The following is a 14,079-nucleotide window of genomic DNA, read 5'->3' as shown; positions in this document are numbered from 1 at the left end:
GACCACTTGGCTGCTCCTGGAGCTCAGACAGGAATTGGTGATGGCAGGTCATCAACCACAAAACATAGAAACTAGAAGCAGGGGGAGGCCATTCAGCCCTTCGAGCCTGCTCCGCCATTCATTTTGATCATGGCTGATCATCAAATTCAATATCCTGATCTCCCCCCCCCCCCCCCCCCCTAGCCCCAAGAGCGATATTCAATTTCTTCTTGAAATCACACAATGTTTTGGTCTCAACTACATTCTGCGGTAGTGAATTCCACACATAGGGGCGGCGGGGTGGCACAGCGGTTAGCACTGCTGCCTCACAGTGCCGAGAACCTGGGTTTGATTTCGGCTTGGGTCACTGTCTGTGTGGAGTTTCCACCTTCTCCGCCACACTCTGGCGCCTGTTCGGGTACACGGAGGGAGAATTTAGCACGGCCAATGCACCCTGACCAGCACATCTTTCGGACTGTGGGAGGAAACCGGAGCACCCGGAGGAAACCCACCCAGAGAACGTGCAGACTCCGCACAGACAGTGATCCAAGCTGGGAATTGAACCCAGGTCCCTGGCGCTGTGAGGCAGCAGGGCTAACCACTGTGCCACCGTGCTGCCCACAGTGGAAACTGTGCTGCCCACAGTGGAAACTGTGCTGCAGAAGGTACCACCAAACTTTGGGCCTTAATGAAGTAGAGATAGCCTGAAGGTTGTGCAAATTATCCAGGCTAGTGACAGGTTGCCGATGTCAAAGATCCAAGGTGCACAGTGCAGTAATACAGGTTTTCTTCTCAGACAAGGCATCAGACCATTTTAATAAATGGATTAACTGTAGCTCAGCAATATCAGAATGCCCGTTGCAGCTTCTTCCCTGGACAATTCTGCTGCCAACAAAGATGGCACGCACCAGTTTGTACTTGGACATTTTGTGGGTGAGAGGAGAAGAATTGCCAAGTACAGTTCATACACCGACTTACCGTATGTGCGTGGCTGGTAAGGACTCAAGCTGCCGTGATAGGAACAGCTCTCGATGCTTGAGCTGGTGCTGTTGTTTCTCTGTCAGCTGCTGTGGGTTGTCCAAGTTTGCTTCGGTTTCCATTTCCTCCTCCAGGTCTTCTGCAATCAGAAACACAACAAAAGGTTACGCCGGTTGCGACTGCACGGTGCGTCGAGCAAGGCAGCCCACTGAAAGCCCAGGGGCAGACTCTCACGCACCCACGCTGTCTGCGTCTGGGAGAGTGGGGTGGACACCACAGCAAAAAGACTACAGGAACACTGGAGCGCCATTACTAGCTTCACACTCGAAAGTAAGGCCTCAAATTTGGAGAGCGCGCATTGTGCCTCCAGCTTTCCAGAGGCATTGGTGCCTTGTATCACTGGATTGCTCTTTTGAAAATCATGAACAAGGTGAAATCAGTCCCAACCAGAGAGTAACTTCTCCAAAATTAGATTTCAAAATCTGTGCACTTGTTCTAAAGGTTGAAAGTAAAGCAGATTTGTTGTGTCAAATGAAAGAACTTTAATCTGTATCTAATTCCTGCTACATCTGGGAGTGCTTAATGCCAACATTAGATGCCAGCAGTGGAAAATATTTTGTTTCTCAGTGCCAACACCCTTGATAAACAGAAAGCCTCTCCTGCTCCCCCAACAATTTGAAGCTAAGACAGGTTTCTTCCCTGCACTGTGCACTTAGGGAGGGGAAGAGACACATTTATCTCTTCTCCCCACCCACAGCTTCCCACAGCCGTAAAGCTACACAGACTGAAAGTCCCAGGCTCAATTCCAGGTCTGTGCCGAGTTAGTCACTGCCGGCTCAGGATAAGCCGGACCAGAGCAGCGTGGGGAGATACAGGGAGAATCAGCAAAGAATCTCGGTCCTTGCCACTATCCGGTGTCCCCTATTGGGACGTGGAAGCGTGAATGTCCCAGACCAAAACGCAATCCGAGATTTAGTGAACATGAGGAGAGTCTGTCATGTCGCAACCTCCAACACTCCTCCATCAGATCACAACTCATCTGCACCTCAATTCCATATCCATGAAGAACATAGGAAACAGAAGCAGGCCATGTGGCCCACCAAGTTGCTCCACCACAAGACGATCATAGTTGAATTTCGACAGGAGTGCCACTTTGTCACACTACCCCGTACCCTCGATTCCCCAAAAATCTAGCAATCTCAGTTTTGCATCAATTGAGTGTCCGTAAGTCTCTGAGGTAGATAATTACAAAAATTTAAGGTTTTAAGGTTTATTTATTAGTGTCACAAGTAGGCTTACATTAACACTGCAATGAAGTTACTGTGAAAATCCCCTAGTCGCCACACTCTGGCGCCTGTTTGGGTACACTGAGGGAGAATTTAGCATGGCCAATCCACCTAAGCAGCACGTCTTTCGGACTGTGGGTGGAAACCGGAGCACCCGGAGGAAACCCACGCAGACATGGGGAGAACGTGCAGACTCCGCACAGTCACCCAAGGCTGGAAGCAAACCTTGGTCCCTGGCGCTGTGAGGCTGCAATGCTAACCACTGTGCCTCCCCACAATCATTATCCAAGTGAAGACATTTCTCATCTTTTCACTATTGTAACTACAACACAGCGGTAACCACTATAAATAACGATAATTGGAAAAATCTAGAGTTCAGAATAGGGGCTCACTTGAAGAGCAGCTACTGAGGGTATTGGCACCCAAGGTCTCTTCCCAGCTAGAGTCAGCACCTGGGGAGAGGGGGGAGCAGGGGGAGGGAGCAGGGGGGGGGAGAGAGAGATAAAGAAACACAGACGGCAATTATACAACACATAACATCAAAAAACATCCCAAAGTGCTTTACATAATTTAAAGTGTGTATTATTTAATTGTTGCACTGAAAGGGAGAATCTTTAAGGAAACTTTAACTCTATGACGGCAACATTTGGGTAGCACGGTGGCACAGTGGTTAGCACTGCTGCCTCTCAGTGCCAGGGACCTGGGTTCAATTCCTGGCTTGGGTCACTGTCTGTGCAGAGTCTGCACGTTCTCCCCGTGCCTGCGTGGGTTTCCTCCGGGTGCTCCGGTTTCCTCCCACAGTCCGAAAGACGTGCTGGTTAGGTGCATTGGCCGTGCTAAATTCTCCCTCAGTGTACCCGAACAGGCACCGGAGTGTGGTGAATGGGGGATTTTAACAGTAGCTTCATTGCAGTGTTAATGTAAGTCTCCTTGCGACACTGATAAATAAACTTTAAAAAATGACTCAGGCCTACAAGAGAAAAACTGTAGTTCTTCAGTAGGCAATGGGACAGAACAGTTCAATATATCCATCTTACACTAAACTTCATCAGTAAAGGCAGCACTGCAATGACACAAGAAATACAGGGACATTAATACTAGGAGCAATATAATACATTTTGACATGGATTTTTACATCCAGCCTTGAATTGCGGAGTTAAATCACTAATTCAAGCAATCAGTAATTCACCTGTTTTGTACAAAGTGCCAGTGAATGGGAATGGAACAGGCCAGGGCCCACATACCAGACCGTTAGATAGACTGGCAAGGGACAGCATATGACTGGTACCGTAACCAAAAGCATATAGAAGTGCTACCCATAGGAGATGATTGACTTAAAGGGCAGCACGGTAGCACAGTGATTAGCTCTGCTGCCTCACAGCGCCAGGGACCCGGGTTCAATTCCGGCCTCGGATCACTGTCTGTGTGGAGACTGCACGTTCTCCCCGTGTCTGCGTGGGTTTCCTCCCACAGTCCAAAGTTGTGCAGGTTAGGTGGATTGGCCATGCTAAATTGCCCCTTGGTGTCCCAAGATCTGTAGGTTAGATGGTAAATGTGTGGGGTTACAGGGATAGGACGGGGGAAGAGGGCCTGGGTCGAATGGCCTCTTCTGCACTGTAGCGATTCTATGCTTATTTATTTGTTTTTATTAGGTGTCACAAGTAGGCTTACGTTAACACTGCAATGAAGTTACTGTGAAAATCCCCTAGTCGCCACACTCTGGCGCCTGTTCGGGTACAGAGAGAGAATTTAGCACGGCCAACGCACTTAACCAGCACGTCTTTCGGACTGTGGGAGGAAACTGGAGCACCCGGAGGAAACCCACGCAGACACAAGGGGAACATGCAAACTCCACACAGACAGTGACCCAAGCCGGGAAGATATGACGTAGGCCAACTGAAAAGTGGAATGGATTCCATGCAGCATCTTCAAGCAGCCTCCAACAAGAGCAGAATCACAGGAAGTCAAAATCCTTACAACGTGGAACCATTTCCCCATTGCTGCTGCTCCAGTGTTATGGTCGGTCCTTTTATTCCAAAGAACAAGAACATAACTTTATCCTGGGGTCCTGATGGGACGCGGACTGCAGACGGAAATGACCCGCGAGATGGCAATTTACTCACCAGCTTTAGGCAGTGTTTCTTGAGGAACATCTGGGACCTCGGTGGGTAGTGTCGGGTCACAATTATCCAGCTCTTGGCCTGTACAAATCGCAAACAAAGAAATTTATTTATTAGTCACAAGTAAGGCTTACATTAACACTGAAGTTACTGTGAAATTCCCCTAGTCGCCACACTCTGGTACCTGTTCGGATCAATGCACCTAACCAGCACGTCTTTCGGACTGTGGGAGGAAACCGGAGTACCCGGAGGAAACCCACCCAGACGCGGGGAAAATGTGCAAACTCCACACAGACAGTTACCCAAGGCTGGAATTGATTCCGGGTCCCTGGTGCTGTGAGGCAGCAGCGTTAACCATTGTGCCACCGAGCTGGAGGGAAAAGCCTGGTCATGTCTCCAACTATTATCTAACTAGGGTTACTGTGCTCTGGTTTGAAAGCGCAAGTTGGATCCTCTCAGCATTTACCACAGCGCTTGTTCAACATCAATACCGCGGACATGCCCTGCACCAAATCTAACTACGCCAATGACAAAGCATTGCTGACACAGGAATCAACGCTGGAGGAAGCAAGCGGATTACTCACCAGCAGAATGCTATCCCAGACCAAACACTTCTACCCCAATACATGGGGAGGCGATGGCCTAGTGGTATTATCACGAGACTGTTAATGCCGAAACTCAGCGAATGTTCTGGGGACCCAGGTTCGAATCCTGCCACGGCCGATGGTGGAATTTGAATTGAAAAACATATCTGGATTTAAGAATCTACTGATGACCATGAAACCATTGTCGATTGTTAGAAAAACCCATCTGATTCATCAATGTCCTTTAGGGAAGGAAATCTGCAGTCCTTACCCAGTCTGGCCTACATGTGACTCCAGAGCCACAGCAATGTGGTTGACTTGTAATGTCTCTGAAATGTAAGCCACTCAGTTCAAGGGCAACTCACATTTTAATGTTTATTTATTGTCTCAAGTAGGCTGCAATGAAGTTACTGTGAAAATCCCTTAGTCGCCACACTCCGGTGCTTGTTCAGGTACACGGAGGGAGAATTTAGCACAGCCAATGCACCCTAACCAGCACATCTTTCGGACTGTGGGGGAAAACCAGAGCACCCGGAGGAAACCCACGCAGACACAGCAAGAACATGCAAACTCTGCACAGACAGTGACCCGAGGCCGGGAATCGAACCCTGTGGCACTGTGAGGCAGCAGTGCTAACCACTGTGCCAACTAGGGATGGGCAACAAACGCTGGCCCAGCCAGTGACGCCCACATCCCATGAAAGAATAAAATAAAATCCGCAGAAGACAGTTCAGTCAGTATTCCATCTGCACAATACCACGAGGAAAGAAACTAACATTTCCTTCTGAAGAGGATGGCTTAGGCACAGGCACCAGAAGCAGTGATCGGACCCTCACCTATTGGCCTCATCTTAGCAACACTAGCCAAGTTGTAATAATTAGGTTGAATACAATCTGGAAACTCGCTGGAACGTCAAAGGGGGCACAAAGCCAGAACACTCTGTCCTACTGCAGAATGCCACGCTGCATCATAGTCCTGCAGCATCCACACAAAGACCGTGGATGTACAGCTAATCGCCACCATAAGGGCAGTGTCAGAGACACATGGATACGCTCGCAATTGAGTGATTCCCACACTGACTGCCTGCCGTCTCCACGAATTGCAAAGATAAAATCATCATCAAAGGTGAGGTTGCCTTGAAAAACCCACCAAGGAAGTGCTCCAAATCACACTGACCATTCCGGGGAAATGACAGCTAGCATTTGTCCAGTGGCTATCAATCCTCGAAGCAGGTGGATGTAATCGTGGTCCATATGCAGCATAAAGAACCAACAACCCCATCACTGAGCCAGGGTCCACAGCGTTCACCTCTCTCGGTGTCAGCGCTTAGCCGAATCCACACGGGGCAAGGACGATGCAGACACCTGATCGAGGGAAAGGCGAGGGAGGACCTGATGGTGAGCCTCAGAGCATGCAACACACCACACCAACAGGCCCACCAAGGCCTGTTGTGAAAGGGATCTCATTTCTCCATTCAGGATCGAAGGAGGCCTTCGAGTGGATAGTCAAAATAGACACACTATAAACTTGCCCATTTCTATAAAATATTGGTACTGCAGCACTGAAGAAAATTTGAAGGATTTTTTTTTAGAAGCTCCATCTGACAGCTAGTCACAAACCAACTGAAAGGTTGAAAGCTGAAATGAATCTAGGCAGGCTGCAGGGGTTGCTAACTGGCTAAAGGCCTCAACCTGCTCTGCGCTACCCAGGAAGCTGTAAAGTCTTCAGCGGGCTTAGAGTGAAACGGGGGAACAGATGAGAGAGGACTCTCACTCCTGATCAGTGCCCTGACATGGTGGGTGAGACTGCGACGCCCCTCAAGGTGTGTCAGCCTGCTGACGCCAGGCTCAGACAGGGCAAAGTGTTACCCGGGTAAAGTGACAGGCGCCAGTGGAATTCAGAGGGAGAGGGGAAAAGTAGGAGTGTATGTGTGAGGGAGAGACACAAATTATATTGCAGCTTGTAGAGAAAGATCAGGGTTCAAACGGGTCGACATAGCGAGAGATGTGTTCCATTATGTTCAGGCTTTGGGATCATCCAGTCCAATGTCGCTTTAAGAAGCTGGTGAAGAGAAACCACAGTAAGGAGCTTTGTGTTTTAGGCTAATCATTGGCACAGTCACATTTGTATACAATAAAGAGGCTCACTGTGATAAAGCACGGGCTTCAAAGGCCCCTCCCCACACACTAGCACAGAGGAGCTCAGTGATGCACACTGATCTTTTATGCATCCTCTCCTGGCTTCAGTCACTCAAAACAAACAAAGGCCTTTCTCTTGAGGGGGGAAAATGTCCCCAACCACAAACGGTTAATCTAGTTTGAAAGATCTCTCTCTTTCAAGCAGCTCTTAATCCAACAGACACCGAGCCTGCCCGCCAACACAGGCTGGCAAAGCGCCAGGTCTTTCTCTGAAACTTGGGAGAGATTTTGTCACATGGTCTCTGTTCTTGTTCCGTTCCCATTGATTAGACAGACAAGGGGATAAGCTTCTCCGCTCGCTCTGAAGAGCTGTAGCAGCTGCCTGCCGAGGCTCCAGGCAGCCATGTTGGACAGGCAGACCCAGCAGATGGGAGCCTCTGATTGATGCGGGCACCAGCCAGCACCAGCCCTCCGCCAGGGGAGAAGCTTTCACATGTTAGCTTAGGAAAGGATGCTGCTGGAATTGGCACCACAACAAACCTGTGACATCAACTGCACTTGATGTCGAGTCAATACCCCACCAGCATTTTAGGAAAATGTTCTGCGAAGCAGTGCCAGGATTGGATAGCGACCAGTTGCAGCAAAGTGAACAATTCAATGTCTGAGACTGAACTCCTTCCCTGAAAAATAGAGGGGCTGATGATGGCAGAAGCCGTTTTTATAAGACTTCTCCCTGTCATATTTCACCACACCTCTCAAGATTCATCCCAAGCAGGACCCACACGTCTCTTCACCCCCCCCCGCTCCCCCCCACGGCTCCACCTTGCGGAACACGATCCCACCCTGCGTACATGTTCACCATCATTCTCCCAGCTGCTGCCCAGTCACTGTCTGAGTGGAGGTTGCACATTCTCCCCGTGTCTGCGTGGGTTTCCTCCCACACTCCAAAGATGTGCGGGTTAGGTTGATAGGCCATTCTAAATTTCTCCTTAGTGTCAGGGGGATTAGCAGGGTAAATACATGGGGTTATGGGATAGATTCTGGGCCTGGGTGGGATTGTTGCTGGTGCAGGCTTGATGGGCCGAACGGCCTCCTCCTGCACTGTGGGGATTCTAGGATTCCACCACCCATTCACACGGTCATTCATGCATTCACAGCAACTCACTGCAATGACAACCACACAAAATGCCCAGTACAACAACACCTCTGCAACCATTGGAAAGCCTCCAGGCTTAACTCCATTATCTTTGAAAGTTTGTCATTTCTTTCATGTGCCAAATAGATACGATATCAACACAAGTTGCCGAAGGGCGGGTCCTTGCCGTTCTCCATGCCTTGTGGTCAACACAAGATTACTGAGAGATAATTAAAGATCAGGAAAGCACTGAGTGTATAAGAATGTAATACAGTATCAATGGCACACATTATATCACCGGCCTGGACTGCAAAGTTAGGTCATTCTGCCTAAAGAGTTTACATCTCAGCAACTACACAGTGGCTTCAACACAAACATTTCAATGGGGAAATCGGGGTGTGTAGTCAGATAGAAAAAGATTGACAAAAATAAATGTAGGCCCCTTAAGTCAGAAGCTGGAGAATTCATAACAGGGAATAAAGAACTGGCTGGGGTATTAAATTTGTACTTTGCTTCAGTCTTCACAAGGGAAGACATGAATAATGTACCAGAAGTGCTGAGAGAAACATGTTTTAGTGAGGAGCTGAAGGAAATCAGCATTAGTAGAGAAATGGTTTTGGGAAAATTGATGGGATTGAAGGTGGATAAATCTCCAGGTCCTGATAATCTTCATCCCAGAGTACTTAAGGAAGTGACCCTGGAAATAGTAGATCCATTGGTGGCTATTTTCCAAAATTCTTTGGACTCTGGAATAGTTCCTACAGATTGGAAGGTAGTTAATGTAAGCCCACTATTCAAAAGGGGAGGCAGAGAGAAAACAGAAAACTATAGACCAGTGAGCCTAACATTGGTACAGGGGAAGTTGTTAGAGTCAGTGGTATAATCAGATAACGTCAGCATGGATTTACAAAAAGGAAATCATGCTTGGCAAATCTATTGGGATTTTTTGAGGATGTAACTAGTAGAGTTGACCAAGGAGGACCAGTGGATGTGGCTTATTTAGACTTTCAAAAGCCTTTCGACAAGGTCTCACATTACAGACTACTATGTAAAGTTAAGCACATGGGATTGCAGGTAATGTCTTGAGATGGATAGAAAGCTGGTCAGCAGATAGGAAGCAAAGAGTTGTCATAGATGGGTCTTTTTCTGATTGGCAGTCAGTGACTAGTGGGGTTCCGCAGGGATCTGTGCTCGGACCCCAACTGTTCACATTATATATTAATGATTTGGAAGAGGAACTGAATGTATTATCTCCAAATTTGCAGATGATACAAAGTTGGGTGGGAGGGTGAGCTGTGAGGAGGATGCAGAGATGCTTGGACAGGCTGAGTGTGTGGGCATCTGCATGGCAGATGCAGTATAATGTGAATAAATGTGAGGTTATCCACTTTGGTAGCAATATTAGGAAGACCGATTATGACTTGAATGGGTGTAAATTGAGAGAGGTGGATACTCAGCGAGACCTTGGTGTCCTCGTGCATCAGTCGCTGAAAGTAAGCACGCAGGTACAGCAAGCAGTGAAGACGACAAATGGTATATTGGCCTTCATAGCAAGAGGATTTGAGTATAGGGATAGGGATGTTTTTCTGTAATTGTACTGGGCATTGGTGAGGCCACACCTGGAGTATTGTGTGCAGTTTTGGTGTCCTTATCTGAGGAAGGATGTCCTTGCTATAGAGTGAGTGCAGCAAAAGTTTACCAGGCTGATTCGTAGGATGGCAGGTCTGTCATATGAGGAGAGACTAAGTCGGTTAGGATTATATTCACTGGAGTTTAGAAGAGTGAGAGGGGATCTCATAGAAACTTATAAAATTCACACAGGGATTGGGTAGATTCAGAAAGAATGTTCCCGATGGTGGGGGAGTCCAGAACTCGGGATCATAATTTGAGGATAAGCAGTAAACCTTTTAGAACTGAGGTGAGGAGAAATTTCTTCACCCAGAGGGTGGTGAATGTGTGGATTTCACTGCCACAGAAAGTAGTTGAGGCCAAAACGTCTGATTTCAAGAAGAAATTAGATATAGCTCTAGGGCTAAAGGGATCAAGGGGTATGGAGGGAAGCGGGGGAAATCAGGATATTAAATTTGATGATCAGCTATGATCAAGATGAATGGTGGAGCAGGCTGGAAAGGCCGAATGGCCTATTCCTGCTTCTGGTTTGTATGTTTCTAGTAAGGTGTGAATAGATAGGATAGAGAGAGGGAGTGCAGCATGACTGATAATCCAGAACAGGACAAGGGGGCACACTGAGTGAAGGTGTCACATAAAGAGCTGTTCCTGCTCCTGGCTGCTTTCAGCAAGAGCTTTAAGCTGCTATCCACCAACAGCAAGTGCACAGCTTCTCAGACTGGCCTGGGCTGGGGGAAGGTGAGGAAGAGAGAAGGGGCAGTTTGGGGCAAAGTCCGGGGGAAAGAAGACGCAGTTTTGGAGAAGGTGGGGGGGGGGGGGGGGGGGAGGGGCAGTTCGAGGGGTCAGGGGGAGAAGGGGAAGTTTGACGACTCAGGGGAGGGAAGGAGCAGTTTGGGGTGTTAGGGGGAGAAGGGGAAGTTTGAAGGAGTCGGGGGGGACAGGGGAAGTTTGGGAGGGTCGGAGGGAAAGGGGAAGTTTGGGAGATTCGGGGGGGAAAGGGGCAGTTTGTTGGGGTCGGGAGAGAGAAGGGGCAGTTTGGGGGGTTTGGGAAGAGAAGGGGCAGTTTGGGGTGTTGGGGGAAGGGGCAGTTTGAGGGGAAGGAGAGAAGGATCAGTTTGGGTGGTCGGGGGTGAAGGGGCAGTTTGGGGGTGTCGGGGGAGAAGGGGCAGTTTTGGGGGTGTCGGGGGAGAGAAGGATCAGTTTGGGGGTGTCAGGGGGGAGAAGGGGCAGTTTGGGAGGATCAGGGGGAGAGAAGGGGCAGTTTGGGGGTGTCAGGGGGGAGAAGGGGCAGTTTGGGGGTGTCAGGGGGAGAGAAGGGGCAGTTTGGAGGTGTCGGGGGGAGAAGGGGCAGTTTGGATGTGTCGGGGGGAGAAGGGGCAGTTTGGGAGGATCAGGGGGAGAGAAGGGTCAGTTTGGGGGTGTCAAGGGGGAGAAGGGGCAGTTTGGGAGGATCAGGGGGAGAGAAGGGGCAGTTTGGGGGTGTCAGGGGGGAGAAGGGGCAGTTTGGGGGTGTCAGGGGGAGAGAAGGGGCAGTTTGGAGGTGTCGGGGGGAGAAGGGGCAGTTTGGATGTGTTGGGGGGAGAAGGGGCAGTTTGGGAGGATCAGGGGGAGAGAAGGGTCAGTTTGGGGGTGTCGGGGGGGAGAAGGGGCAGTTTGGGGGCAGGGAGGTGCATTCTCTGTGTAGTGGCCTGGCAGATTGAACAGGCTACCATCAAGTAAGCAAAGAGGAGAATGTGTGAGGGCTGTAACTGCCCAGATTTATACAGCAGCTCTGAGTGTGCATTTACTGTGGGTGCATTGCTCCCCCTCCTTACCCAGGAAGCCCCAAACACCCAAGGAACTCACAGAAGGGGCAGAACCTCAGAGTAACAGCTCTCCACTTCCCTTGCATTCAGACTCACATCAAAGCAAACAGTGGGACACATCTCACCGGTATTTACTAACGGAGGGGAACAAAAACGCTTCACTTGTTTCAGTTCCAGATTCTGCCTCTGCTCTGTCCTGATCACAACACAGGTGGCAATTTATCACCTTACGCCTCAGAAAATAACTGAGGAAGGGGCTACTGTGGGAGCAGGTTTTTAGTCCCCCTCCTGAGATCAGACGACACAAAGCAGGAATCGGATCTCAGAATCTGTCTGTTACGGCCATGAGGAAAATCAAAGACCTGCATTTCTATAGTGCCTTGCACATCCCCCAAAACGCTTTACAGCCACTTTAATAAGTGTAGTCACTGTGGACGGCACAGTGGTTAGCACTGCTGCCTCACAGCGCCAGGGACCCGGGTTCGATTCCCGGTTTGGGTCACTGTCTGTGTGGAGTCTGCACGTTCTCCCCGTGTCTGCGTGGGTTTCCTCCGGGTGCTCCGGTTTCCTCCCACAGTCCGAAAGACATGCTGGTTAGGGTGCGTTGGCCATGCTAAATGCTCCCTCAGTGTTACCCGAACAGGCGCTGGAGTGTGGCGACTAGGGGATTTTCACAGTAACTTCATTGCAGTGTTAATGTAAGCTTACTTGTTTGTGACACTCATAAAACACTGTTGTATTGTTGTAGAGGGGGCATCGAATTTGCACACAGCAAGTGATAGGGACCGGGTAATCAGTTTTAATGTTGATAATTCAGGGATAAGCATTGGCCAGGCCACTGGGAAGAATTCTAGCGCTCTTCTTTGAAGTGCCCACTCCAGAGGGTCGATGGAGCTTCAGTTTAAATACCTCATCTGAAAGGCTGCACCTCCAACAGCCTAGATTCTTAATGAAAGCGCTGGAACGGGGGCCTGAACTGTCGCTGACTCGGGGTTGAATAGTGCGCTCACCTCCATGACAATGAAGGGGCTTCTTATTCAGGTAGTGGGAATCTTCTAAAAGATTCCGAACACCTCACAATCTCACAACATGGAGGGAATCAATGGGGCTGATTGTTCCCGCGCAGTCTTTAGAAATCGCCTGAAAATGTTCACGGGAGAATGAAGCAAATTACTTTAAATGCTGCAAAACTGTTGAGTATAATCCAAGGATTGAACGCCAGTAGTCCCAAAGCACGCTTCTGCGACGGATTCCATCCAGCTGGCCGCGGGGTGCAGTACAGATGGAGAAATTGAAAGGGCGGGCAGGAGCAGGACTGGACAAATTTAAAATCTGTTCTGGGGGCCACAACACGCAGCCATCAGCACCTGATGCTACAAGGTGCAAAGCACAAACAGCATCAAGGGGGGGCTGGGGGTGAGAGAGGGATGATGTGGAGATGCCGGCGTTGGACTGGGGTAAACAGAGTCAGAAGTCGAACTAAACCAGGTTAAAGTCCAACAGGTTTATTTGGGAGCAAACGCCACGAGCTTTCGGAGCGCGCTGCTCCTTCGTCAGGTGGAGACGGAGGTCTGGAGAGGGACGCAGGCTACGCAGGGTTAAATCTGCAAGTTTTCCTTTCAAAACAAAACACAAAGAGTGTAAATGTGGGCGGGTGGAGGGTTGCTGGGTTTTCAGAGACGGTTCTGAGCAGTGCTTGGCAGGATTTGAAACAGAATGTCGACGTAACGGCATCCATTAGCAATCATCATCTCCTTCCATTTGTCAGCTCAGCACAAAAGACGGCACAAAATGGGAGCTGGCAGGTGAAGCTGCTGCTGTGTGGCCCCAGGGCAGGCACGGCATCACGTCACCCAGCCTGGCCTCTGCCCCTGTCCTCGGGAAGCTGATCAGCAGGAGACTCCCAGCCACTGGGATCCTGCACACAGACCTCGGCAAGACTTCAAAGTCTGCAGGGTCTGACAGCAACAGTGCCCCCCGCCCGACCCCCCACCACACACACAAATATACCCAGTCTCTCCACTCTCTCCCCCAATGCACCCCCCACAACTGACCCCACTGCTGGCAGCTCCTCACATCAATGTTCAGTGACAGCACAAGGAAACGGGCAATTATACAATTGCCTCACATCATCCCGAGTCTACATTACACTCGGCAGCCACCAGAAACACCGTGATTGGAATGCTATCATAACAGGGGGGGGGGGGATGTGGGGGGGAGCAGGGGGGAGGGGCCGGGGGCAGAGAACAGGGGGGGAGCGGGGGGAGAGTGGGGGGGAGAGCAGGGGGGAGGGGAGAGCGGAGGGGGAGAGCAGGGGGGAGGGGAGAGGGTGGGGAGGGGGGGAGGGTGGGGAGGGGGGAGGGAGAGGGGTGAGGGGGGAGGGGGAGGGTGGGGAGGGGGGGAGCGTGTGGGTGGGGGCCGAGTG

At 50.1% G+C, this 14,079-nt stretch overlaps 1 protein-coding gene across 4 annotated transcripts in view; it reads right to left on the bottom strand.

Annotated features, from left to right (window-relative positions):
• The window catches only part of LOC144511358 (metastasis-associated protein MTA1-like), a 79,927-nt gene that overhangs the window by 45,779 nt on the left and 20,069 nt on the right, over positions 1 to 14,079 (bottom strand). For 2 of the 4 annotated variants that reach the window (XM_078241645.1, XM_078241644.1), the window contains exons 3-5: positions 4,367 to 4,444; positions 2,636 to 2,695; positions 958 to 1,096 (exon numbers count right to left, since the gene is read on the bottom strand). In XM_078241645.1, the coding sequence (XP_078097771.1) occupies positions 958 to 1,096; positions 2,636 to 2,695; positions 4,367 to 4,444 (277 nt within the window). The remainder of the gene's footprint in view (positions 1 to 957; positions 1,097 to 2,635; positions 2,696 to 4,366; positions 4,445 to 14,079) is intronic. The other 2 variants (XM_078241646.1, XM_078241647.1) reach the window with 1 other exon arrangement.

The sequence above is a fragment of the Mustelus asterias genome, chromosome 24 (assembly GCF_964213995.1).
Source record: "Mustelus asterias chromosome 24, sMusAst1.hap1.1, whole genome shotgun sequence".
Taxonomy (NCBI): Eukaryota; Metazoa; Chordata; class Chondrichthyes; order Carcharhiniformes; family Triakidae; genus Mustelus; species Mustelus asterias.
Note: the sequence above shows the minus strand (reverse complement) of the source record. Positions and strands in the feature narration are given on the sequence as shown.